The following is a 27,296-nucleotide window of genomic DNA, read 5'->3' as shown; positions in this document are numbered from 1 at the left end:
CCTTTAGACTTGACAAAAGTAAATTAAGAGGACAATTCTGTTAATATTAAAGCAGGCTTATTACTTCAATATAAGCACTTCCTTAATTTTCCTTTCTCAGCATGCTACATAAATATAAATAAAAGGGCTCTCCACTGGATGTATGTTACATATATCTCACGGAGTTTAATTACAAAGCCTCTAAAAATGAAGATAGTGGGAGGGAATGATGCCAATAGATCATACAGTCCTAGTATTGTGTTGGCTAGCTGTCTCTGACCACAAGGAAACAAAGACACTCAGGTAACCACAATATACCATAAAAGGCCAGGCTCTGAGGGAAAAAAATCTGAAGGAAGAAGGCAGATATTATTATTACTTTAATGCCTGGAAGGCCACAATTTTTAATTTGGTTCTCATTAATGTTATTATAAATATGATCATTTTACTGTAATGAAAGAGGGATTAGGTTTTTTAAAACTGCTACATCCTATCTTCTTTGCAGCGATTGATTCACTGTAATAAGGAAGGGGTGGGCTAGATAAAGACCATGAAGACCAAGCACTCACAAATGCACACCACACACACACACACACACACACACACACCCCTCAGTTAACCCTAAGAACTATGGTATTGCAGGTAACTGTGAGGACACCTGTACAGGAATACAAGTTTCACCCCAGCAGCTGCCCACCGGGGGCGTCAGACAACTTCTAAGTGTGAAAAAGACTGTGCCAGGGAGGGTGGACTAAGGAAGGGAGGAGAAAGGGGAATAGGCTTGTAATCCAGCAGGCAAGACCCTGGACAATTCGGTGACCTCGCTGGGTGGAGGGGCCTATGCCCAGTCCTGGAAAACTGTAGCGGGCCGGCCCTTAAGCTCAAGGCCAGAATCTCTTCAGGGCTTCGGAGAATACCTCGGAGGCGTTGAGCCTAAACCTTCCTTCTGATTCGTTTCCTTCTCGAGGGCTTGCCTTTCTCCGAGCTAACTTATCCTACGGGTTAATGGAACACTACATGCCAGATCTCTGCTCCTTTAATACAGCGAGAATTTTCAGAATCGGGTGTCAAGAAAAGGATTGACTTTAACGCTAAGGCGAGAGAAACGGACAGAGCTTCCCAGCCAACCTTCGCCTTTGACATAGACAACCCCTAGCGCCAACGCTCGGTACTATCTGTCTTATTTCTGGATCAAATCAACGGTGTGACCGCTGCAGTGGAGAAACTGGGCGCACTTTAAGAGACAGCAGTGTCCGCTCTAGGGCGCGCAGACAGGCCCCAGGGGAGTGTGCTACAGCAGCAGCCAGGGCAAGGGGCGAGGGAGGCAGGGCAACGTCGCGTGAGAATGCGTGTTGGGGGGGTTGCTTGTTGTTTTTGTTTGTTTGTTGTTGCGGTTTTGTAAGTAAAGAGAAATGTTCCCCCCGCCTCATCCCAGGACTAATGATGATAGATTTCACGCTGCATCAGGCCCCACGCTGGGGAGCCTAACCGCAGAAAATAATGAGGCTGCGTCCCCCATTCGTCTGCATTAAAGGCGAGCCAGGCACTTTCGATAGCAAATATATCGATTTCCCTGCCTGGGCAGTGGTTTGTCCTGCTCCCCGTGAATAATTACTGAGCCTTTAGAAATTCATAATAATTAGGACTCTTCCCCACTCCATCCGTCACCCCTGCGCGCCGCTTTTTAAAGGCGCCTTAGCCTGGAAGGCGCCTGGGTGGCTCCAGCCGTGTTCCTGGCAGGTGGGAGAGGGGCAGGAATCTCTTCTCCCCGTAGGGTTTTACTCTTGAGAGAAAGTTGGTTGCCTCAGTTTCCTTGTCTGTCAGTGAGAAATTTATATTACTAAAGACACTTCTAACTCTACGTTACAGGCTTACTGTTTCTGTTTCGGGGGAGGGGTAGATTTAATGAACTGTGAGAGAATGGGGGGCAGGGTGGGGGGAGAAGGTGAGGAAAAGAAGAATTCGCCTCCCCTCTGCATAAACTCCGTGATGGTCACGTGACGCCGCAACCACTAGGTGGGGAAAATGGAGAGGGGTGCAAGCGAGGGGCTCTGACCGCAGGGCAGCGTGGGGACCTAGCGACTGGAGCTAGCTGCCCCCGAGTAACTGAAAGGGCTAGGAGGGTCGTCACAGACGCGACTGGGCCTTGAGGAGGTACCTGAGGAAACGGAGAGTGCTAACTCGACTTTAAGTCCCCAGCCAGAGCGGCGGCGGGGGAGGGAGGCCGAGCTGCGGGCACCAGGCGGGGCGGAGCCTGTGGCGCTGGCCGTGGTGCTGAAGAGTTGCTCTCCGGGCCCGGGAGAGCCCCACGCCCACCTACGCGCCATCAGATCTCCCAGCCCGCGGCCACTCTCCGGAGAACTGCTGCTGTCCAGCCCGCTGCCCCAGAAGTACCGAAGCTTGGTGGCGTCGACGAAAAGTTCCCCAGAAACAGCGATTTGGTGTGGGGACTTGAGGTCCGGACGAGAGAGGCTGCACCTGTGTTTCCATAAACCTGTCGGGATCGCTCGAGGTCACCTGCGACTGAAAGCAGACAGTAAAGCGCGCAGCTGTGGCGACCGCCACTCCGGCTGGGATACCCCGGGGCCCGAACACTGCGGCTTTGGTCAGCGGACTGAGTTTCCGAAGGGAGGGTACGAAGCCTACGTCGAAAAAAGTTTCTCGCTTCTTGTAAAAGACGACGGGAAATGGCCTTTTAGAGTCAACGTGTGAGGAGGGGGTCTAAGACCTTGGGCGGGATGTGTGAGCTGGACGCCCTCTCCCTCCGGTGTGGTGAGGACGCGCGGCTTCCCCCTGCGCCCTTAGCCGCGGCGGCTAGGATCCTTCACGTCAGAATCCATTAGGGTGGCGGGGGTGATGGCGAGGCGCGGCCAGAAGCAAGGTTCAGCAGGGAAGCGCAGAGCCCCCGCAAGCCAGTTTCTAAGGAAACACTCGGTTTTTCTAAGCAGCAATTTGTCTTATTGTGGGAGAAAGAAACAGTACAAGAAAAACAGTACAAGAAAAGCCTCCCCGTTCTCCATTCTCATGCAGATGAGGCGATGGGCTCTGGCTGCTGCCTGTGTCTCCCCCTCCCCATCGTATTTCCGGCTTGAACGAGTAAAATGCCCTCATTAATTTAAAGGGAGAAGGAGCTAGGAAGGCTTTTCTCAAGCCGTGCCCCAGAGGCACATGCTACTGTCTTGCTGCTGCTGGGACCCCACTGCTCGCGCCGTCCCAACACCCTGGCTCCCGACGCCATCTCGCTTTCCACGGTCCCAAGATCCTGACTAGACACCTAAGGAACTTTCTGTAACAGAGGGCACCAGAGCAAGAGAATTCCTGCCCACCCCACAGACCCCCTGCCAGCTCCCACCTCAGAGTCAATAAAATATACTAGGGAAAGCGGTTTACAGAGGAGGTAATTAGGTTTTCAGCCTGCAGCAGAAACGCAGCGCGTTCATCGGAAGTTTAAACAACAGCCACCAACAAGCGAGGGCAGAAGGCAAACTTGGAAAATGCACAAACGCGCTCTTGGGCTCGCGGAGAAGCTTGAAGAAGCCGCCAATATATATCATCTCAATAAAAAGCCGCTCTTGGAAAGCTTACATAGTAATTGAGACGGGCGCTCTTTTCTGATCTGGGTTGGCATTTCCTCATCTCGAGCTGACAGAGCCAACTCAGGAAATTGCTGGTAATATTCATCTGGGGAGCACTTTCATTAAACGTAATTCATTCGACTTTCACAATAAATTGAGTGACATCCTTACAGCAGAACCTTTTTATCCTTGATTAAGTGCTTGCCAAGCTTTGGTTTCCCACTTTATTGTCACATTCCTTCAAGCGGAGTCGTCAACATGCCAATCGGAGGCAGAAAAATGCGCGCGCTGTTTACCAAGCTCCGGGAGGGGGTTAGTGCTGACATCCAGAAAAAGAGCTGGTCGGGAACTTGACTAGTGGATAAATCAAGACTGAAACTTCCTGCACACACGCGACAGGACCAGGCAAATAGTGGCTAAGAGAATGCAGCGGGAGGCAAGAGTGCAGACTCGATTTGAGACTCTGCTGCACCGAGAAGCCGCTGACCCGACGGCTCTCGGCTGGCAGGCAGGCTCGCCCGCTTTCCCTTAATTAAAATGACGAGGACTGTTAAAGTCTTAAAATGAGATCTGAAGACGCCAACCGACATGGTTGCCCAAGAGGAGCTTTCCTGAATCGAATCAAAGCTAGACACTTTTTATTAAAAAAAAAAAAAAATCAGAAAGAATGCACACTTCCTAACTTCCCACTTGAGAGCAGGCAAAGTTTCAGAACTTCCATCGACTTGCTTTATAGGTGAGGGAGCTCAAGAAGAGTGTTATTCCCCATTCCCGAAATTCCCTTTTGACTCTTACTATCAGCACTTCACAGCAGAATTCTCTGAGGGCTCTTCTGACTCTGGAATTCCAGGCGAAGCTGACCAGCCCCTCGGTATTCCACGACTGGGCGGTTGGGGAAGGCATCTCTTTGCCAGTGCATGGCTCCTTCTTCTCCACCGCCCCCCTAGTCCACTCCCCACCCCCTATAAAATCAAAGAAGCTCAGGACAGAAAAATTCTTATTTCAAAAAGCAATATCCAAATGCTTTCATCACTCAAATGCCCTTTTGAAAATATTGTCGACAATGGTTATTACCCGGACAATGCTGTCAATTTCTGTAGTCTGCAGAAAATCTTCCCTCAGATAGAAAAGTAGGACATTGGGCACCTATCTCAAAAAAAACAACCAATTTCCCAGCCACCCGATATATTTTTCACCCAGACAACTCTTTCATTAAGGAAAAAATAGCCGTCAACAATGCAAAGCCAAATAGAAATCAACTTCGCACAGAGGAGCCATGAATTTAATGGTTTTCCAAAAAAGACCACTGAGAGAGATGGAGCAATCCTAGTTCTCTCCTAATACTAAAGGCAGCTTCCCTAAAGCTATCACTAGAAGGCCTCAGACCAAGATAATACTCCTAGAAATGGGGCAGAAATGGTGGCCCACCCAAATGCTTCCCACACACTTGGGCGAGTTGCTTTCTTGGTCAATGGAAAGTTGAACATTTCAGGAAAATGCCTATAATAGTAGCAACTTCTGTGTCCCACAGAGCTCAGGAATAAATCTTAAAACTGATGGGTTCTAAGGCTGTGCTGCTGGGGCAGAGGGTCCTCCAAAAATCTAGGCTGAATCGTGTATCTATCTAGAAGGCTTGCCTGTAGCAGAAGATTCAGGAAATGCAGTGGAAAGAGAAACTCTCAGTACAGCCTCCAAGAACTTGCCTTGATAGAAAACACTTAATAGTCACTGTCAGGAAATTTATTTTATTTTGTTTATTTTCAGGAGTAAGTTCAAATTGATTAAGTGTGCAGCTGGCTTAATCTTTAAAAGATGAGAAGTACATATACCTAGTCCAAAGGAAAGACATTGCTGGTCTCTCTCCCTCTGCTTTTTCCCCAGCTCCCATATACCTTAACAACCATCTTCATAATGAATGGAATTCACCCAAATGGTCTGGCTTTTAACAGTGCAGAGGTAGTGGTCCCATGGATACATTAATTACTCTCCAAACTCTATTTAACAATTGATGTAGAATTCACATTTTAAGGATACTCTAAATATGAGAGAATAGATGGTTCAAAATGTTGTGGCACCAGTTTAGAAAGGATTTTGAATTCCTACCTATTCTGATTTAAAAAGCAGCTCAATTATTAGCAATTTAATTCCTAGCAGAACTTGTGGGACCTCCTTTCATTAGAATAGAGCTATGGATGTTTGACTAGTCACAGTAATATTATACAATGCCTTGTCAGATGCTTTGGACTCAATTTCTGAGTAACTTTTTCATTAGCATGATGAGAAAGTGCTCATTAGACTCACCTCTTTAACTGAGAATTACCATGGGTGAGCCCCCAAACAGAATGTCACACTCTGTGGGAGATGCTCTCCTGGTGTCCTGGCCTATTCTTCTACTTGATCCAATGAGACTGACTCAAGTTAGAATCCCCGTTCTTCACAGCAAGAAACCATATTTTTCTAGCTTATTCAGTATATGCTTCAATAAAGTTAAAATGCTGTCATCCTGCTATCCCATTATATCACCATGAAAATATCCTGGAATTGGTCCAGGACTAAGAAGAGAGTAAAGATTGCAAAACTTTGTTTTTTTATTTTTAACAAGTATTGTTAAGCCATAGATTTCTCTCCAATTGAATTCAGGCTTTTAAATCTGCAATACATAACATTCAATAGTCTGAAATTTTCTTTACCTTTATTTTTACAAGTTGGTTTCCCATCCCCATGCATTTATGGCTGCAACTTGTCCTGTGGCGGATTTTGAGTATCCGAGCTAACATGCTTGAGAAGGTAACTTTGCTGGCACATATCTAATTAGCTTCCCATTAAAGTACTAAAATAAGCTTCTGTTTTGAACTATGACAGATTTGTCTCTTGAAAAAACACAAAATCCTAGAATAAGCATTCAAAGAATCCTGGGCCAAGAAACATACTTTGCAAACATGCACCCAAATACAGGCAGTTAACTGTGGCTTAGTGTGGAGCACTGACCTGCTGCAGTGTTTTCATAAGAAATTATTCTCAAATTTGGGGGTACTTAACGTATTTCTCTTTAAACAGAAGCCTAAATATTTCTGTAGGAGATATCTACACATGCCTTGCTTCCTGGACTTAATGTGGTGATTACTCCCAGGGAAACATAACTGGGATGCCATGGGCTTAAAGGGCATGGTGCACTGAGATATCAGTTAAGAGGCAAGGCATAAAAAGAGAGATGCAGTCACTTAACTAGTGGTGTGAGCTCACAAAGACAAACATTATCCATCTTCCCTGGCTTATGTCAGTTCAAGAGAAAAATAAAATAATGGTTTTGCCACTCTTTCCTTCTTTGAATGTAACTTAAATTGGCTCCTGACAATCTGTATGCATCTAGTGCAGGTTCTTACAAAGGGATGAGATCTTCCAATGTGCAGCTACAAACAAATGATCAATCCAGTTAAGTGTATCTGGTGTTTAATGAAATAGATGAAGAAAGAAGCCTTGATCACTTCTTGATCGGTTCATTGCCCTAGAGTTTTAATCAAGACTCTCTGCTTCTTTATTTGCCTAAAACTATCCTGAAGTGACTGCCCAATTCACCCTTTTAAATTCATTTCCATGGTAGAAGTCAGCTTTTTGCTCCTCCAGGAAAATAGCCTGGAATTCTGCTGGCAAATATCCATAGGATTACATCCCTGGAAATACTGCCTTGGGTCACAGCCATCAGCCTTTAGTTTTTGTGGTGCATGTGGTTTCTAATCCCCGACACACAAAACTACTTTAGATTGGAGAGAAAAGAATGGACTTCTAAATCGCCTTCTCTATTTTATTGTTCACATTTCGTATTGTTTTGAATGAAATTGGAAAAATTGTCTCCTTTCTCTGTATTGCCAAAAGGCATTCAGGTAATGAAGTCTGTAACTAAACGGTAATTGAATCAGCATAATTTGCACACTGAATGGTTTTCAAATGCTCCCAGTTTACAATTAAAGGAGAATTAATGCGCTTGTTGTTGAGAACGCAGCGCATTAGAATAAATCCAGCACTGTTGCTGTAATGAGTGGAAAACGGTTTAACTGCCAACAAACACATTTAAAATTTAACACAACGTATTGATTTCACTTCTGCTTTTGATAGATTATTTTCCAGACTATCGAAATACTTGCTCCAAGAAATAAACTGCACCATGGCCGCAAGACCTTGCCGTGTGTGTGCACAGCCCAAGGACGTAAGAGCAGTCCTCAGGTTCAGGTCATGCGTAAAGCTATGCAGAGGAAAGGGGCAGGCAGGTTACTTTGGTCAAGGGAATCGTTAATATTCCTCCCCTGTCGCTTTCACTTTGCATTCCCTCCCATCTCTCTAAAAAAAAAAAAAAATTCTATATTTCCTCTAGCCAAACTTTCTGCCCGCCATCTATGGCCTCTCAATGTCAGTGGGCTTACTGAACACAGGTGGGGGCGAAAATGATTGAAGATGGGAAATGGGAAGGACACTTTTTGCATCCCCCAGCGTTCCAGCGGAGGAAGGCACAGGCTTCGGTGACAGAGTTAGAAAGGCTGTTCTTTTAGATTGGCTGCCCCTGCTTTCACCTGTTTACCCCAAGGTGTCCTGTGGGCGAGGACACTGATGCGCAGCGCCCTCTGGCGTCCGCGGCTGCTAAGATCAGGCGATAAAGGTGCAAAGACAGGCAACATTGAGGGTTCTTGGATAGAAGCTGAAATCGGTTAAATACACATTCGTACACACCCATATATACATATACTCACTCACATACACAGAATTCACACAACTCGCAGCTTTTCAGTCACTTGCACCACGGCAACGGCGGAGAAACGCTGTCAATTGTAGGGGTGGCAATTCTTCCAGGCTTGTGGGTTCTATCTATGGCTCTTGGGATTGAGGGGCTCCAGTACCACCTCCAATCCCGTTTCTGTGGACCCATCAGGGAGCTCAGGCTGCCCTAGAGCCCCTCACCCCTAGACAGAGCACCCCGAGCCCTCGGTGCGCTCTCGCGGCTTAGGATGGGCTGTGGAGGTCTGGGCACTGAGCACAACTTCACCAGCAGGGCACAAGTGTTTTCACGCCAGAAGCCAGACATGAAATATCGAACTCTCCTTGGCTCCACAGGGCACAAACAGCTCCCAATTCACCTCAACAAAGCGCTTCAACCAGGAGCTGAGTTCCAGCAGTGTACAAAGTCCAGCCCCCCGGGAAACTCTGCTACTGAAGGACACGGACCGTGGCTTTGTTTAGCACTGTCTCTCTGGCGACAAGGCCTACCATTCCCTAATAAAGGACTAGTCACTGGAGATGGGATTTAGTTATTTGGTGAAAAGGAGAGGTCGAGACAAGAGGAAGGTGGACGTGTCTGCTGGAGTATCTCTGACCTAACTCCGATTGCTTGCGTTACTCCTGATAGTTAAACTTACCCTGTCGGAACCCTTACAAGTCAAAGAAAGTTAACTGCGCTTCTTTGTGTGTTTCCTCTCCAAATTGGGGAAGTGCGTGGGTAGATTGACTTTTAAAGTCACTTGGGCAGATTTGTGCTTTCCACAAATCCCCCCACCACACCCTCACTTCCTTTCGTTTAAACTCTGTGCATGAGCTACTGAGAATTCCTGCCCTCCACTCCTCATTGCCCTCTACCCCATAAAACACCCCATCGCACTACCTCCTTGGGTTTAAGGTGTCTAGGGCGCCCTAGCCGCTTTCCAGAATCACGCGGAAGAGACTGGGAGACTGGAGCAGAAAATGGGGATGGAAACCCCTGAAAATCCCACAGGAATCCGGAGACCAGCTTGCCAAAGTTGCTCCAACACAGCTGCTAGGAAGCTGCTCTCGCTGAACTGGCGGCGTGACCCTCCTCCCGCGTGCCCCGGGTTTCCTTGCCTCCTGGCCGGGGTAGCAATACGAAGGCGCCGGACCCGCCAAGACTTACCAAGTAGACGGTGGGCTGCAGGAGAAGAAGCACGTACCAGCACGCAGGCTGCATTCTCCCGCGTCTCAAACTTCCTTGGCGGTGCCTTCGCTGAGTCTTTGTTCCTTCAAAAACATAGATCCACCTGACATCCACTTTACAGAGCAAGGAGCGCTCTCAGCAGCCTAGATGCAAATGAAATTAGACAACCCATGACCACGCAAGCAAGGTTAGGCTTGGCGATCAAGCAGGGAAAGAGGGTCGTGGCGTGGAGTGGGGGACCAAAAAATATACCAGAAGGTAAGGTACAAAAAATTGAAAAGCGAGTAAATCCAGCGCCTGAGATGAGCAAGCGCGCGGTCCGCAGCCTGGGAGGCTGGCGGGCCGGCGGACCAAAGGGAGGGTGAGGGGCTCCTTGCACCCTGCGCTCCTCGGGTGCGAGTTCCCAGGCGGTGGAGCCCACTGAGGCGCGTGCAGTATGGTTCGGAGCCCGCCTTCTCTGGCAGCGAGATCTGCCCTAGTGTTTGGTGGCCGGGCGGCTTGGACTAAAGGCGGCGGCTGGTTCTTCGCCAGCTCTGGCAGTGCTCACACACGTACACACCAGCAGAGAGAGATAGAGAGGAAAGATAAAGGGAGAGACAGAGATTGAGCGAGGGGGGCCCTGTGAGAGGAAGGGGTAAGTAGAACTGACCACGATTAAGTGCTGGGTATCTCAACACGTTCGGTGAAGTGGGGGTGGGGAAAGCGAACGCAATTTGCATACGGGAAAACAGGGCTCAGTTTACCCATTGGAGCCCCCGGCACACACAAAGATACACAGGAATGTTCACAGTCACATCTCTAGCACTACTTTTTTTCGAGACCAGGGGCACAGCCAGTCGCTAACTTCTAGAGAAGAAGCCTCCTCCCGGCTGTGAGGGTCACCTGCCAGGCATGTTCTCTTCCCCAACCAGCTCCCCTCCCTGTCCCTTCCTCCTGCCCACCACCCCGCTCCAAGGTGTCCCCTTCGGGAACAGTGGAGGCGAAGGGTACGTACCGCACAGGACTTGGGGCGAATCCGGCGAGAAGGGACCGCTCTGGGCAGGCTCCATGGAGAAGCTACTCGGGCCTGGCGTCTCCGGCGCCCCGGACGTGCCCTCCCAGGCGCTCAGTCTCCATGCTCGAGCGCAGACGGGTCCGGCTGCCTGGTCCAGCCTTGGCAGAGTCGCCGTCCCAGTGCCCGAGTCGCGCTCTGGACTGGTTCCACCACCTCCCCAAGGCTTGGCACAGTTGGATTCACGGTGCAGGAAACTTAAGAGGCAAGAGAGGGAGGGAGGAGTAGAGGAGGAAAGAGAGGAAGACAGAAGGGAGGGAGAGCAAGAGGGAGGGAGAGAGGCGGATGCGCCGGGCTGCTGCACCGGACGGGCTGGGACTGCCTGCGCGGGCACCGGGACGCGCAGCCTGGGACTCGGCTTCCCACAGCTGCCTGAGGATGGTGGAAATGACTTAATGGGAGGAGATTGGGCAAGTTCTCTGGACTTGAAATTGAGAGATAAGACCCTGGCCTTTCGGAAGAAAAGAGAACCACACGGCAGGCGCAAGCAGTCCGAGTTTCTGAGGAAGGGGTGGGGCGGCAAGAACCTGGGGCCTGCGGCACTGGGAGCAGCGGGACCTCTACCCGCGACGCTGGGAAGCCCGGGAGCCCGTCCCAGTGGCGTCTCGGGCGCCGTCCCTGGTGCTGCCCGGCCACCCGGGGACGCTCTGGAGCGCGCTGGGTTTCCGGCCGCCGCGGTGGTCGTGGTTTCTCCTCAGAGCCGCGGTTTGGCACGCCTACCTTCCTGACACGGACAATTACTTTGGCACGTGGGTGAATGATTCCTCAAAGACCAATTAGTGCCCCGTGTAAACAGATCCCGCTCTCAGGCTCTCGCGGGCTGAGCCCACAGGGACAAGTGGCTCCCGCGGCGTCTTCGGTGGCCGCAGCGCCCCCTTCCCGGGGGGCGTAGGGAGAACGTGCAGTCCTGGGGAGTGGCGGGAAGAGCAGCAGGGAGTAGCGTAGGGCGGGGAAGGGCGCGGGAGGGTGCAGGGCGCCCCTGCCAGCCTCGAGCGCCCACGCGGGGAGCCTCCGACCTGTGGCTGCCCGGCCGGAGGCGGGGGAGCCGCGGAATGCCAGCCATTCAGCTCGAGACAGCCGAGAGGACTGGGCGACCTTGGGCTCTCGACTCCTCGACTCCTCGCCGCCGGCTGGGCTGAGCGTGAAGGAGGAGGAGGAGGAGGACAGGAGGATGCCTGGAGCCGTCACCACCTCCCTCGCTACTGACACCTCCCACTCAGCCAGCGTCTCCCCGACCCGGCCTCTGTGCTCCGACTCTGGCTGTCTCTGTCTTTCTCAGTCTCTCCCTTACTTTCCCTATTACTCAGTCTTTCTCGTTCCCTCTCTCTGTCTCCTTCCTCTGTCATTCTTGTGGTCCATGTCTCTGTCCCTCAGCATCGTTCTGCCTTTTGCTGCCCTTCTGTGTGTCTCATTCAGGATTTCTGAATAGGTTTCTGTTTATCTGTGCCTCCACCCTGTTCCAGCCATTCCCCCTCAGACCCTTTTGTTTTTGGTTTTGTTTTGTTTTCCACCCTTTCCAGTGTACAACCAACAGAGCAGCTTCACCAGTCTCAGGAGAGAGCCAGGACCAAGCTCTTCTGGTGGGTTGGGGTTGCCAGTGCTTCTGGAGCCTGCTTAAATTCGGGCCACAATTAGAAGCCCAGATGAGGGTATCTCTTCCCCAACCTTGCCCGTTGCATCTCCACGCCTGCCCTTCACTGGAGCGTGGCCTGGGGTATGCACATTTCCATATTAATCTGTAGGAATTGTACAGGAATTTATCTCAGAAACCTGAGTTAGGGAGGCCAAAATCTAATTGTGATATTTAATGAGTCTGGAGTGTCCTTTCCTCAAGTGTGGCTGTGGATACTCTGGCAGGTCTGGGCCTAGATACAATGTATGATCTAGACAAGAGGTCCCAGGGCAACCACAGGCAGAATTCCCCTGGATGATACAGACCACTCCTCAGACAAGGCAGTGACAATCTGCAGAACCACCTTTTCCTGCAGCGGAGGCAAGAGGAGCCCCACTGAGACCTTCACCTGCAATCAGATCTCCATAGACCTCTAAATTAGATCCCCACTATAGAACATAGGTGCCAGCACTTTGAGGCCTACACTCTCCCTTCCAGGTAAAAATAGCTCTTTAAAGAGCAAGCTCTTCTAATCTCAAAAGTTGTACTATTGCTGTGACCTCCTGGAATTCATTGGGGCATATGCAGAGTAAGGCAGTGAAGCACACCTTCTAACTGGGTCTCTGAAAATCCACTTTAGAAAAATACACATGTACATATAGTATAATTGCAATGTTGCCTTGGCTATTTTCACTTACCAGCTATTTCATGTTCTTAAAAACTTTAAAGAAGAAAAATTAAATTCTTGGGGCACCCATATCTGAGGCCAACTGGTCAAAGTAGGGGCCAGAAAAGCTTAGTTTAATTCCATCCTCTAGGATTCATGAGGCCATCCTAAAATTTATTCCTATTTGTACAGGAGTTCCCAGACCTGTTAGACTGAAGTACAGAGCTGGGGCAAATGTTGCCTGCCTCTACGTGGATGCCCAAGCACCATTCTGTCAGAGTTGAACTTCTGTCTGACCTTTGAGAAAATGAGAAAGAATCAGGCTAGTGTTGGAATATGCCAAGTTCTTTTCTAAGCCTTACTTTAAAAACATTCTGCTTCTAGTGCCATTTAGCCTTAAAAGATTATTGCTTGTGAAATAGAAAGATGATCAGAGACCTTAAAATCTCTGTCTGAATGGGACTGATTATTTAAGAAAAGCGCCACAGGCACCTAGTAATGGGAACTGGTTTGACACTTTGTTCTATGACACAGGGTGCCAAAGAGCTTTTTCTGTTAATGACTTGAGATCTTCTGCCCAGATAGTCAACCCTCACTGGATCCTATGAGACACTTGGCCTGGTATATAAAACAGTGGTGGATTGTCATTTTTTGTATTTCACAGAGGTCTTCATTTCCTATGATACTCAACCAGAAAAGGACACTGAGCTACCATGTAACAGTGAAAATCTCATCATCATTTCTGCTAAACCACTCGTTTTAATAATATAATACTGGGGGAGAGGTGGGCAAGGATGGCTCATTCACCCTCCTTTTTTCTTATTGTTTGTTTTAAAGAGAACAATGGAGCAACAGAAGCATGATTTTCTTACATTTTTCTGTTTAAAGTAGTATCCTACTCTAAAATGCACTCTTAGAATACATGAACAGTCAGCTTCACTGAGCAAGAACAAGACTGTGATTACCTTAGGAAGTATAGTGTTTGTAGCAATTTTTACAGTCTTTACTCATGCTGAAAATTCTTTCAGAAATACTGTTTCCAAACTTCATGTGCAATGCCACTTAATACACATATAAACTTAGTATGAATGATAACCACTGTAAAACACAACCCTCAGCCATCTGCTTTTCCCCATGTCTACCTGGTCCAACCTGAAATGAACAGTACAAAAAATAATATAGATCTTTGTCTCCAAGAAATATATCTTTAAAGGGTTAGAATGGGCTGCATCAAAAAGAAATAGTGATATTAATTTTCCTGAAAGTTAAAAGCAGAAGAAATTAAAATCAGAATCTTTTGACATATACTGATAGTTCTGTTAGATGTAATTATCTGTTTTGGTTTGGTTCATTTGTATGATTCTCTTTTTTGGCAGCAGAGTGGGAAGGGAGGGGTTGAAGGTTTGAATAATCTTGAGGCTGGAGAGAAGGAAGGCAGACAGAGACAAACTCTGAGTTCTACAAAACTTTGTCCTAAAATGAACCTGTCTTAAAACACCTGAATATCATCACATTTTACCCAAAATCCAAGTAAAAACAGAAAACTGTTGTTATGAAGCACCCCACTGTGGTCTTGCTTAAGCTTCAGGCCAAATTATATCACTTTGTACATATACTACATTGAACCTATTTTTTTTTCCTAATAGTGTTAGAAAACTTATAAAGACGGTATCATCCTTCTGCCCTTACCTCAGTAACACCTGGCATTTGCATGTAGTATATCCCTGGGAAAGCACGTAAATATTCCCCTGGCCTCAGTACCCTCCTCAGTGTAATGCGGAAGTAAGGTTAGATGATGTTTTAAATGCTTTCCAATTATAAAATTCTTTTATTCTACCTTTATGGTTGAATGCAAGTTTAAAAAATTTACCTGCTTCCCAAAAAGCAATTGTATACTGCATTATGATTTTCAAAGATATTAACATTTTAAATGAACATTCTTTTTTAGTGCATTTCAAAGATTTTTAGTCAAGTGTGTTTATAGGTTTGAGCAAAAGACTTTTTTCTGCGTTTCTTCCCTGCTCCACCCTCATAACCTTTCCTCTAGGTCAGAGGTTAACTCTATTGTATTAAATCATATCACTTTTTCATGTAAATTGTTCTGCACGTTTTTAATGTTGCTGATTTATGAGAATCTACACTTAAAGTAGCACCCTTATTATACTTATGAATATTTGTTAGAAAAGATCTAAAGGTGGGCTGGGCACTGTGGCTCACACCTGTAATCCCAGTACTTTGGGAGACCAAGGTGGGTGGATCACGAGATCAAGAGATCAAGACCATCCTGGCCAACATGGTGAAACTCCATCTCTACTAAAATACAAAAATTAGCTGGCCATGGTGGCGCATGCCTGTAGTCCCAGATACTCGGGAGGCTGAGGCAAGAGAATTGCTTGAACCCAGGAGGCAGAGGTTGAAGTGAGTCAAGCTGAGAGAGCACCACGGCACTCCAGCCTGGGCGAGAGTGAGACTCCATCTCAAAAAAAAGAAAAAAAAAAAAAAAAAAAAAAAAAAAAAAAAAAGATCCAAAGCTATTTCCACTACTTTTGCAGAATTCTTAAACATCACTCAGGAATACTAAAAAAGCCCCTGGCCTCTCCAGTACCCCAATATATTTTGCTAGTGGAAGGAAGGATTATTTGCAAAGTGATTTTTACCAGCCTAGAATATTTGGTATTTGAATGTAGTAGAACTTGGTTAATAACTATGAAGCATGTGTGCTAAATTACCTTTACAAGGATGCTTTAATAACAAGATCACTGGACTAGAGAGAAAAAATAGCCGTCAAGCTTTGGAATTAAAAAAAAAACTAAAGGGAATCAAAAAGCTTTATGTGAAGGCATTTTCTTTTTTAAAGGTAATTTATATGCTCAGTCTTTGTATCCACATTTCATTTATTCCACTAGGTGAAGACAGAGCGTTCTCAAGGTAGGGTAGTTTTAATTATGCTCACAAACTTTAAAAAGAGAATGAACAGAATCAGAGAAATTAAAGAAAGCCAGCATTTAAAAGTCAGTTGAATGTAAAAGATGGAAAGATTGGGGTCATCGCCCAAAAATCATAATTAAAATTTTTAAAAATATTATGACTAAGCAAACCTTTGCATTATAATCTCATTACAGAAATTCTTTATGATGATTCCTCCAGAGATTATTAATTGACAGTTCCCTAAAGCAGAATCATTAGAGACAAAGAACTTGATAACCAATGTTCTGTTAACAAAGCAAATACAGTATCTGCTTTCAGCCAGAAAGAACACTGGGACTCTCAACCACGTAGGGATGGAAGAAATTATAAGGACAAAGGCTACAAGCTCTTTGCTTATCAGAAGATGAAAATGAGTCTGTAAATGCATAGTTCATCACCATAATCTAAAGTACCTAGATATTTTGAAACATACATGTTTTTGCAGCTTTTATCCTGATTTGGCAATATGAATACATCACTCTAAAACAAGATGACTTATACAGGCATGGAACAAAGAGCTGCTTCAACCCAAATATCATAGTGTCACAGTGATAACAGTGTTTTGGATCAGATACCTTTTAAATAGAAGCTTTCACAGGGATGCGACAAACCTCTCAATCTCCCTTTTTAATATCAAATTAATGAAAACAACTATACCAGAATTTCACCATAATTAACTTCAGGGGTCATGCTATAAAAATCACATAATATTACATTTTTTCTGCTTCTTTTAGTTTCAATAATAAAATGCTTTGGATAAAGTTCAAAGCAAAATAGTGTAACATGAAATTTTATATTAAGTGGATGGTAATTTCTGAAAGCTCCATAGTTTTCAATAGAGCAATGGCTACCAATTACCAAGGGCCAGGCATATGCCAGGAACCATACCCTGTGTTTTATTTCTATTATTCCACTGTATCCCTAGTAAGTCTATAAGCATCAATCAGCAATTTGGTTTTAAAAAGAAACTTCTCAGGTTAGATGAGAAGATCTCATTCACTCTCATCTCCACAAAGGCTGACTTGAAAATCTTAGAATCATTAGACCATTAATGTGTACTCCCTCCAGTAACTGTTTCCATGATTTTAGTTTCAGTGCCACCATTCTCTCTCCAAGTATTTTAAATAATCTACTACCATTCCTTCTCAGGTTATCTGTGCACTAATCTTCCTACATTAAACATTGGTGCTACTCACAGCTCCATCAATAACTTTCTTTTCACTCCTACTAGACAAACCTGTCTAGTTCCATATTTGTATTACATATCAACATCCAGTGGCCATCAAGTTCATAAAGTCCATTTCTGATACCTTTCTTGGTCTGAATATTCAATTGCCATCACGTCCACATAGATGAGGTTCCTAAAATTAATATGCCTAAAACAAGACAATTTATGTCACTACATTACACATATATCCTGTTAGTTGGTGTCATACACTGTGGAGTTCTCCCCTTATAATGAGGCTAAGCGTATGTCCTTTGCCAAAATATCTCATGGTAGAATGGAGAAGTATACCTCCCCATATATACAAAGCCTGGGACCTGAAATGAAAAAACACATGAAGACCAGAGCCTGACCTGGATCTGGAGCATAGCCACCAAGCTGACCTGCAGTCCTGCAGATCCAAACGTGAGAAGGAAATGTTTCCTCTTTAACTGTTAAGATACGGGGGTGGTTTTGCAGCATTATCACAACCAAAGCTGACTAACTGATGCCACTAATATACTGGAAAACTTAAGTACCAGATTTTCTTATGTATTCTTTTTGGTCCTCCACATCAAACATAAAATTACCAACACTTTTTTATTTTATTTCTAATTATCTCTTATCGCCTCTCTTCTCTGCTCTAGCTCCTGCTCCTGCTCCTGCTCCTGACTCAGGCTCATATCATTAGTCACCTGGGCTATAGAAATAGTCTTCTCACTGATCTCCCCTCTTTTCAGCTTCTATCTCCATAAATATGCTCTCCTCCGTGTTACCTGAACAATAGAAACCAAAATGTTCCCACATTACACACTTGTTTAAATCTCCTCATAAACTCTCCACTGTTTACACAATCAAGTCCAGCTCCCTAGCTCAGCACACAAAACCCCTTGTGAGCCGGACTCTGTCCGCTCCATTTTTTTCTCCTTCCACCTGGCCCCTCCTCAATTACGTGCTTCACATTCATCAGTTATCTATCCTTAGAGTTTTCAACACATAACTGTATGTCTCAACTTGGAGCCTCTACACCTTTCCTTTGCTTTAACTCCTCTCAATTCAATCAAATTTCTCGTCTTCCTACAACCTCTCCTCAAAGACCACCTCTCATCCTTTCCACTTTTCTCAGAGACTTGTGCACTAAAACATGTTCCTAAATTTTGCACCATGCTGTTTAGACATGTATCTTCTCTACTCGACAGTGACATTCAGTTTTACACCCCCAGCCTTACCTTGAACTAGATTGAGCTGAATGTTCAGCCATGCTCAGAAAGCTCAGTGTCCAGAAAACAGCCTAATGTACCCTGCAGCAGGAGAGCATATCATAGCCTCTGGAACAGCAAGTCCTCATCTAGGAAGTTTTCAGAGAGTGCATAGTTGGAGAACGTTTTCAGGCAGACACAAGCCAAGTGAACTGAGCAAAAGGAACCGTACTAGAGTGGGAAGTTTTGGCCAGAAGGCACGAGCTCCTTCATCCCCAGTATCCTCAGAGACTTCTCAGAATCAGGAACTGAATGGAAAATTTGGGCTGAATGGGTTACTTAGGACTGATTCATTAGTCCAGAGCCAAGTATGTGGTGATACCAAGAAGACCGCAATGTCCCTAAATTCTAGCTCACTCTGCACAGGTACACCCCAAATCCTATCTTACAGTTCATTTGCTTCACCATTTATTAGTATCTTACCCCACAGTTTGTTAAAACCAGACCTCACCTTATCACTCTACCTTCAGGAACAGATGAAACAGGGAAGGGAGATGGAGGGAGAAGAGGTAGAGGAAGGACTGTGCATACCATTGTCATAACGACCACCAACTCTGGACCTGGGAAAGGGAGCTAGCCATGCCCAGAGAAAAACAACACTAGATCTTAGAGCCCTGGGCTTTTGAATTAACCTGACTGATACCTGTTTAATAAAACCACTCTTTCTAGGTCTCTTTTCTACATCTGTGACAGTTTCCTCTTATCTCCTGTGCTGGCTTTTCCCACTAACCACTCCCAGGCAGACAATTTACCCTCCAGCCCACCCCTTTGATTTAAAACTACAGGCTAATATCTCCATCTGCCAGAGGAAGTCTTCATTCAAATGCCTGCCATTCTTTGATATAAAATGTTCAATGGTAAACTAGACAACACCCCCAATACTGTACTCCACCGCCCCACCCCAACACACATCTTCCTCTTCACAGCCCCCATGACTTTATTTGTGGCACCCAAACTGTCTATGCACCTTTATACCTCAGAATTAGTCCGGTTATTTTTGTATGCATCTCATAGACCAGTCAGGCACATTGTCTCATCAAGCCATCCTTCAGAACATCTCTTGTATTCAACTCCTTGCCATCACCCTAGAGAAGACTTCATCATTTTGTATGTGGACAAACATCTTATGACTTATTTTCCAATTCCTAGCTAATTTCCTAATTAGTTAGGAATGAGCACTGTAGTAGTAAGGACTATAATGGTACAAAGGTCTTGTCCATCTTTGTACCCCCAGCACTTAGTGTGATGCCTACTGCACAGTAGATGCCCAATAAATGTTTACTCAATGGGTTGATCAGTTCCTTATACTACCCATAGATTATCACTTACACAACATATTTGCCCTGTTACTCCCCGGTACACACACAAAAGATTTCCTTTTATCTTCCCATGTCTAGAAAAAGGTTTTTTTATGTATTCATTAATTCTTTCCAAGAAATTATTTATTCAAGAGAATTTTCCCTCAAAAACATGGTAGGCAAAATAGAGAAACTCAAAGCTTTTCTGGTTGAATCTAGGGTAAAATGTTTATGTCCATACCTATAGGATTTCCCATCTTACCTCCTTTCCTCTCTCACATCCCCAAGCAAACCTAGAGCTAGAAACTATCCTAAGATACCCTAAGACAGAAATTCCCAAACATTAGTTTGCTTAATTTCCACCTGGAGGGTTTATTAAAATGTACATTATTAGGCCCTACTTTAGATTAGGATTTACTAGTCTGGGCTTTGACCCTTAAAAGGATGCATTTTTAACAAGCATCCAGGTGATCTGTGAAGATTGTCAGAAGAATATACTGTGAGAAAACTTATCATAGAAGGTGATAGATTGGAATTTAAAAACTCCATCTCACAGAATGATATTTGAGCCCCTTGAGGCAGACATTAAGGTCTGTCAAAGTCTGCTATTTATCCCACCCATCAAGATTTAATAACATGGATACATTAATTAGCTTGATTTGATCATCACATGATGTATACATACACAATTGTCCTTTGATATCCACAGGGAATTGGTTCTAGGAACCCCCCTACCCCCAAAGTCCATGGGAGCTCAGGTCTCTCATATAAAATAGTATAGTATTTGCACATAACCCATGCACATTTTCCTGTGTACTTCAGATCATCTCTAATTACTTACAATACTTAATACAATGTATGTGCTAGGTAAATAGTTTTAATAATGCATTGATTTTTAGATATGTATTTTTTATTGTTGTATTGTTAATTTTTTTTCCAGATATTTTCAATTCTCTTTTGGCTGAATCCACGGATGCAGAACGTATGGATGTAGAGGGCCAACTATATTATAAAGTCATGTTGTACTCCAAAAATATGTACAATTATTATTCGTTAATTAAAAATAAAATATATTTTTTAAAAACATTTAATAACAAGTACACCCAAGAACATTTGCTTCTGTTTATTGCCCCATTGCCCTCAATCATATTAATATGAGGCTTGATTTAAGTTGTAAGTTCTTTCTTTTTTTTTTCAGAGTCTCGCTCTGTCACTCAGGCTGCAGTGCAGTGGCACAATCTCAGCTCACTGCAACCTCTGCCTCCCGGATTCAAGCAATGCTCCTGTCTCAGCCTCCTGAGTAGCTGGGACTACAGGTGCATACCACTATGCCTGGCTAATTTTTTTGTATTTTTAGTAGAGACGGGATTTCACCATATTCATCAGATTGGTCTCAGACTCCTGACCTCAGGTGATCCGCCCACCTTGGCCTCCCAAAGTGTTAGGATTACAGGCATGAGCCACCATGCCCGGCCGTCAAATTCTTTCTTATGCAGCTTCCCCCTAACTAGAATGCTCTTCTCCCTCCACTTCCTCTTCCAAATGCAGCCATTATTCATCATCTGGAACAAGGCCTTCCTCACTGAAGCTTCCCCCATCCATCCATCCATCCATCCATCCATCTATTCAATGCAAATTTATTGAATAAGCAGTGGTTCTAGGTACTGGGATATAAAAGTGAACAAATAAACACAAATCCTAGACCTCAAGAGTGTATATTCTAGTGCAAAAAGACTGACAAGCAAACTGTAAGGTAAGATAAAATATGTAGTAAGTTAGATGGCAATAAGTTCCATGGAGAAAATAAAGAAGGGAAGAGAGAGAGAATGGTAGGACTGAAATGCAGAAGCAAGTTGAAGTAGAGTGGCTGAGTATAGTGACAAGCAAGTACAGATGGAAGGAGGTGAGGAAGTAGACAGTGTGAATACGTATTTGGAGTAAAAGCTTTTCAAGTGGGGGAAGATCAAGCGAAAAAAGGTGAGGTAAGAATATACCTTAAACATTAGAGAGACAGCAAGAATGCCAATTTGTCTGGGGAAGAACAGGCAAATTCCTGGTGAGCTAGGAAGAAGTGGCAAAGAGCTGACGTCAGAGGTGACAGACTGAGAAGCACGTGAAGGGGACTGGAAGGACTTGGCCTCACAAGTCCTTGCGGGATACCTTTACATGGGGCAGAGAAGCATGTCCTGACTCACATTTTAACCTACTATTATAGATTACTGTGTCAACAACAGCCTGAAGCAGTGCAAGAGCAGCAGTCAGGAGGTTACTGCAATAGCCCAAACAAAAGGTGATGGTGACTTCGTGACATGATTGCAGCAGAAGTTGTGAGAAATAAACCAATTCTGGATATATTTCAAAGGGAGAGATGGCATGATTTTCTGACAGATTGAATGTGGAATGTGAGAGACACTGTTGTCTCCAAGGTTTTCGTCCTGAAGATCTGAGAGAATGCAAGTCACCATTAATATGAGGAAGACTATGGAAGAAGAAGGTAGGTAGAGGAAGAGAAGAGGTCAACAGCTCAGTTTGAGGTATGTTAAGTTTGAGATATGTATTTATTGGACATCCATGTGGAACTACTGAGTATTGTAAGTTAGGATTCAGGAAAAATGTCTGTGCTGGAAGCATAAATTTGGGTATTATCAGCATATAGGTGGTATTTGAAAACATGACATCATCATCAAGGAAATCAGTGTAGAAAAGGGAGGAAAGAGCCCTGGAGCACTCAAATGTTAAACAGTTGATGTGGGGAAGTGGGGAGGACACAGGAAAAAAAAACTGAGAATGAGCAAAGGCTGATGCAGGTGGAGGCCAAGAAAGAGGACTTAGCAATCAAATCAAATGCTTCAATAAGTCAAGTAAGATTAAAAATGACTAATTAAAAAATTTGGAAGTCTTTGCAGACCATTGACAAGAGCAGTTTCAGTGAGTAGATAAAGGGAGAGCTGGAATGGAATGGACCAGAGAATATGGACCACTCTTTCAGGATGCTGCTTTTATCCTACTCAATTTCCTTCTTTCTGAGTTTCTGTACTATCTATGACCAGTCTGACTGCTTGGGCATTTTATGATCACCCTCAGTGATACTTAACTTTTAATTGTGTTTATACCTTCTTTCCAACTAATCTGGAAGCTTTTAGTGGAAAGAATCAGTATTTCCTTTCACACCTGCAACACTCCCCTCCGTGCTATGCACAATTTTGTGCCCATAATGAGTGTATTAGTCTGTTCTCACGTTGCTATAAAGTACTATCTGAGACTGGGTATTTATAAAGAAAAGAGTTTTAATTGGACCATAGTTCCACAGGTTTTATAGGAAACATGACTGGGGTGTCCTCAGGAAACTTACAATCATGGTGGAAGGCAAAGAGAAAGCAGGCATGTCTTACATGACTGGAGAAGGAGGAAGAGAGTGAAGGGGGAGGTGCTACACCCTTATAAACAGCCAGGTCTTGTGGTAACTGACTCACTATCACGGAAACAGCAAGGGGAAAGTCTGCCCCCATGACCCAATCACCTCCCACCAGGCCCCTCCTCCAATATTGGAGATTACAATTTGGACATAAGATGTGGACAGGGACATAAATCCAAATCATGTCAATGAGTATCCAAAAATACATGGCAAACCAAATAAATACTTCTCCAGTGACTTTCTCTGCCCCTTTTCCTAGCTTTTAACTACTTTAAGCAATTTGTAGATTAAATTTCTGTTCTTCAATTTGACATTTAAGGACCTTCATCAAATGGCCCTACCCAAAATTTGTCTTTTAGTACTTTCTTATATAGCCCTCTGCTTTAATCGGGATATTTTATTCACTTTATAAAAAAGGGGCTGCTTATTTTTACATATTATTTAAATTATGATACTAACATTTGGAAATTCTTCATTCAATCCAAGGGCCTTTGTTCTCTTAGAAATTAACCAAGAAAGAGCTCTGATTCCATATTTGGATGCTTTTTGCTTTAATATAAAGCTACCCCAGATTTTAGGTACCATATCCATGTCAACATTATAAGTATTTCTTGTGCTGTCTATTGTACTCAATAATTCTACTTTTTTATTTGTTCCTCTTAAAAAACAACTCAACCAATCTTATTACTTTTGGTTTTCTGTTTCTTCTATTCATTAACTAGCACTTTCAGGAACAATGAAAAATCAAATGAGAAATAAAGTATTACTACATGTAAAGGCATTTAATTAAGGATTAATACATGATAGAATGAGTAAATAAAGGATGGATGGATGGACGGACGGATGGGTGGATGGATGGATGGATGGACAAATGGAAAGGGCTTTACATTATACAGTTATATGATACAGCCTACATTATCCTGTTTAATCTACACAAGAGCTGTAAGGTGTGAGTAGCATACATTTAACAGGTGATAAAACAGTTTTAAGAAGTTAACCTTCCCAAAGTTATTCCAGGATACTGGAACCTAAACTTCCTATTTCAGTTCTAGATTCAGCATCCAGTTCCAAAGCTTCTAAAATCCAGTTATTTTTTTCTCTTTCCAACATAGTTGCTTGCTGGAAATAAATAAATAGGTAAAACCATTGGAATCCTAGCTCAAAGCTGTTTTCAAAGCATGTTCATTTAGAATTGATGAGATTTTGCTGAATCTGTTTTCCACTGAAATTGTAATTCTACAATTATTCTTTTCCTCCTTAATAAACTTACAGTCTCGCAACAGCTTTGTTTATTTAACTTAACAAAATATCAGCACAGCAAAGTACACAGTTCTTTAACGACTTTCTTTCCTTTTGTTTCTGTACCTCTACAAAGCTTTGTCAAACTACCACTGGCTCAAATGCTAATGGTACACAAGCTAGAAATGTACTCTGGGAATATATTTTCTCTTTGGAGTGAATGTCTTTCTGTCACATGTTCATTCTCTAAGATTTCTGAACTTTAGAGCATAAAACAAAGAATTGCTTTTTAATCAAGTGTTTTCTTGAACCTATTTGAACTCCACATCATAGACATATTTTTAAAGATGTTCTACTTACTTCCTTGGTGCAGAAACTCTTGTGCATTTTGAAAGTTTTTTTAACCATCTTAGATCATCAAGATACCATGAGAGATATGAGGGAATAATTTAATAACAGGTATCCCAACATGATTGAATCTTTCAGGATTAACAATAAAAATCTGACAATCTCATTTGCTTTAGTTTTAGCCATGGGCTCTAAGGAAAAAAAAAAAAGAGAAAAAACTAAGAAAGAAGAGTTATATGGCAACATATGATGCTATAAAGGAAATATATTCTCTAGTTAAGGCAGCCACTCAGCATCCCAAGTACCCTCAGTGTATAGCTTATATCCTAAAGTCATCTGGCCTAAAGCTTGAAGTTGTGTTGAGATTTTCAGATAAATTATGTACAAAACCAAAGTGCTATTTTTAAAATTGTCTTTGATAAAGAAATATAAAGTTGAGATAATTTAACTTAAATTTAACCACATATTAATGAATAAATTTCTTATTTTATGTAACACTAAATGCTTTTTCGTTATTTTCATGGTGAATTGTGAATCTAAAATGTAGAGGTTTTGGATTTTAAAAGCTCCTATATTTCAAAAAAAATAAATTAGACTCATGTTAATTTTGTGAGAATGATCTTCTTATTAAGATATGAAGATACTTTAGACTTTGTATCTTTAGACTACATATTTCTATATTTCAAGTCCCAGATCCACCACTTCTATCTTGTATCTTAGGTTTCAGAATTAATGAATGAGAAAGAAACTCTCCATATATTGCAGAGGAATATAACAAATAAGCTGATTGAAAAACCAGGTATATGCTTTCTTTCATCATTTTTAAAAAGAGAATAAAAATGTAATTAGTTAACCCTGCATACTATCCTCTCTTTTGCCAAACCTTAATTAGGTTCTGGGAAGTGGATACCCTCAATGAAAATGAACAAAAATAGCCCTCAATGAAACGATTACAAAATGAGTTTTCTCATTGAGGAGTAAAGATGAGACATGAAAAGATCAGCTTTTGCAGCAGGCATTTTTCATTCTTTTTAAAAATATGAGCAAATGGAAGATGAAGAAATAGCCTTCACCTTTCGTGTGCTCTACTATGCTCCAAGATTTACAGTGACCCTTTAAGATAAAAAATAAAAATAAAAAACCTGTACAAAATAGGATATTGTCTGTCACTAGGGAGGTGGCTATCAAGTATATTTTCCTGCGGATAATTTACAATGAGTTGGTGACTGTTAACCAGACTAAGACCATGACTTTGAGAAGCAACAAAATTTGAAAATGGGAACTTCCAAACAAAAGGATGTTGTTTCCCCAGTGTAATTTGTTTTGAAAAGTTATTGCTGAGTAAGCACTGCATACATTCGATTTCACTCATGAAAAAACTGCACTTAGATTTTTAGTAAGCAAAAAACATAGTAAAAGAGAAGGAAATCTGACCATATGCATCATTTCTAATGTAAAAATTCACATTCTTCTTGATTCCAACAATGATGTGATTTGTAAAGGGCGCTAATTGTGGTCAATTATTACAGTCCTCCAGCGCCACCTAGTGTTTTCCATATAATGCTATTAGCCCAGCTCAACTATGAAACCGAACTAAGGATTGCTTGCAGAGATAGGCACACAGCCCAAATAAAAGGAGACAAGAAGACCTCAAAGTTTGATTTTGATATCTCAGAGTCAAAGTATTTTCCACTATTTTATTTTAATACTCATAAATTGCTGAAGAGCCTTTGTTGCTTTTGTTGAACTGAGTCTTTTGCATGTTTGGGTTCATCCCATGATAAATGCCTAATTGCCATTGTTCCCTGGCAAACCCGAGTAACCATAAAGTTGACCCTGTTTTTACGAAAAGTAAGTCATTTCCATGATGGATTCATTTCAGATGGAATACCTACATATATAAGAAGCAGCAAAGCAACATGGAAATAAATGTGACCATTGGATACCTAATTTTTGTGAGCAGACAAAATTGGTTGAGCACACTCTCAAGTTATTCTTGTTGGAAATATTGGTCTCAAAAGAATGTTAAGGTGCATGTCAGCTACTTCCCCATAACCTCATTACCAAATTATAATAAAAGCATGTCTCAGACCAAATTATAACATGTATATAGACATTTATTAAATAAATATCAAATAGCAAGCAAGTAAAAAACTATACAATCTATCTTGAACTAAATAAACTCTTAGCTGTATTCTTTTTAGTGCTCCAATAACCACCCTGCATGAGAGATTCACCAGAGGCAGATGTAATAAACCTTTGAAACAAAATTTTGTTATGTTGTAATCAGCATCAGGAAACCAGAAATTATCCTAAACCAATGGCCAGACACAGGAACCGTTACAGGTAAAAATTTAGGCACCATCCCTATGGATGAAAGCTACAGACTTCTAATTTTATGATAATTACTGAAAATAGTTTTGTCATAGAGAGGAAAGGTATTCTTAAAAATGATCCACTTCAAGTGTCAAATATATTAAGTATGTCACTACTTGACACTGCCTGAGGAAACATGTACCCCTTTGTTCTTGAACATACATGAGAATGAGATGTTCTACATATATGCCTTGAGAAAATATTATATTATTCCTGCTCTGATTTACTCTCTCTCAAATCTCTTTATCAAAGTAATTCAACAACCAGAAAAATGTCTTTGCTTCTAGATAAGAAGTGCTAGAATTGGGTGAGATAAAGAGCATTGTTTAAGGAAATAGAATTGCAGTCTGGATCTTTCAAATCCAGATACA

The 27,296-nt window shown here is 43.1% G+C and overlaps 1 protein-coding gene across 1 annotated transcript in view; it reads right to left on the bottom strand.

Annotated features, from left to right (window-relative positions):
- The window catches only part of NXPH1 (neurexophilin 1), a 325,637-nt gene extending 314,009 nt beyond the window's left edge, over positions 1 to 11,628 (bottom strand). The window contains exons 1-2 of the mRNA XM_017525213.2: positions 10,484 to 11,628; positions 9,469 to 9,632 (exon numbers count right to left, since the gene is read on the bottom strand). Coding sequence (XP_017380702.1) covers positions 9,469 to 9,522 — 54 coding nt within the window. The 5' untranslated portion in view covers positions 9,523 to 9,632; positions 10,484 to 11,628. The remainder of the gene's footprint in view (positions 1 to 9,468; positions 9,633 to 10,483) is intronic.
- Between the last annotated feature and the right edge of the window lie 15,668 nt (positions 11,629 to 27,296).

The sequence above is a fragment of the Cebus imitator genome, unplaced genomic scaffold, assembly GCF_001604975.1.
Source record: "Cebus imitator isolate Cc_AM_T3 unplaced genomic scaffold, Cebus_imitator-1.0 Scaffold37, whole genome shotgun sequence".
Lineage (NCBI taxonomy): Eukaryota > Metazoa > Chordata > Mammalia > Primates > Cebidae > Cebus > Cebus imitator.
The sequence above is the reverse complement of the archived record's forward strand: the minus strand, read 5'-3'. Positions and strand labels throughout refer to the sequence as shown.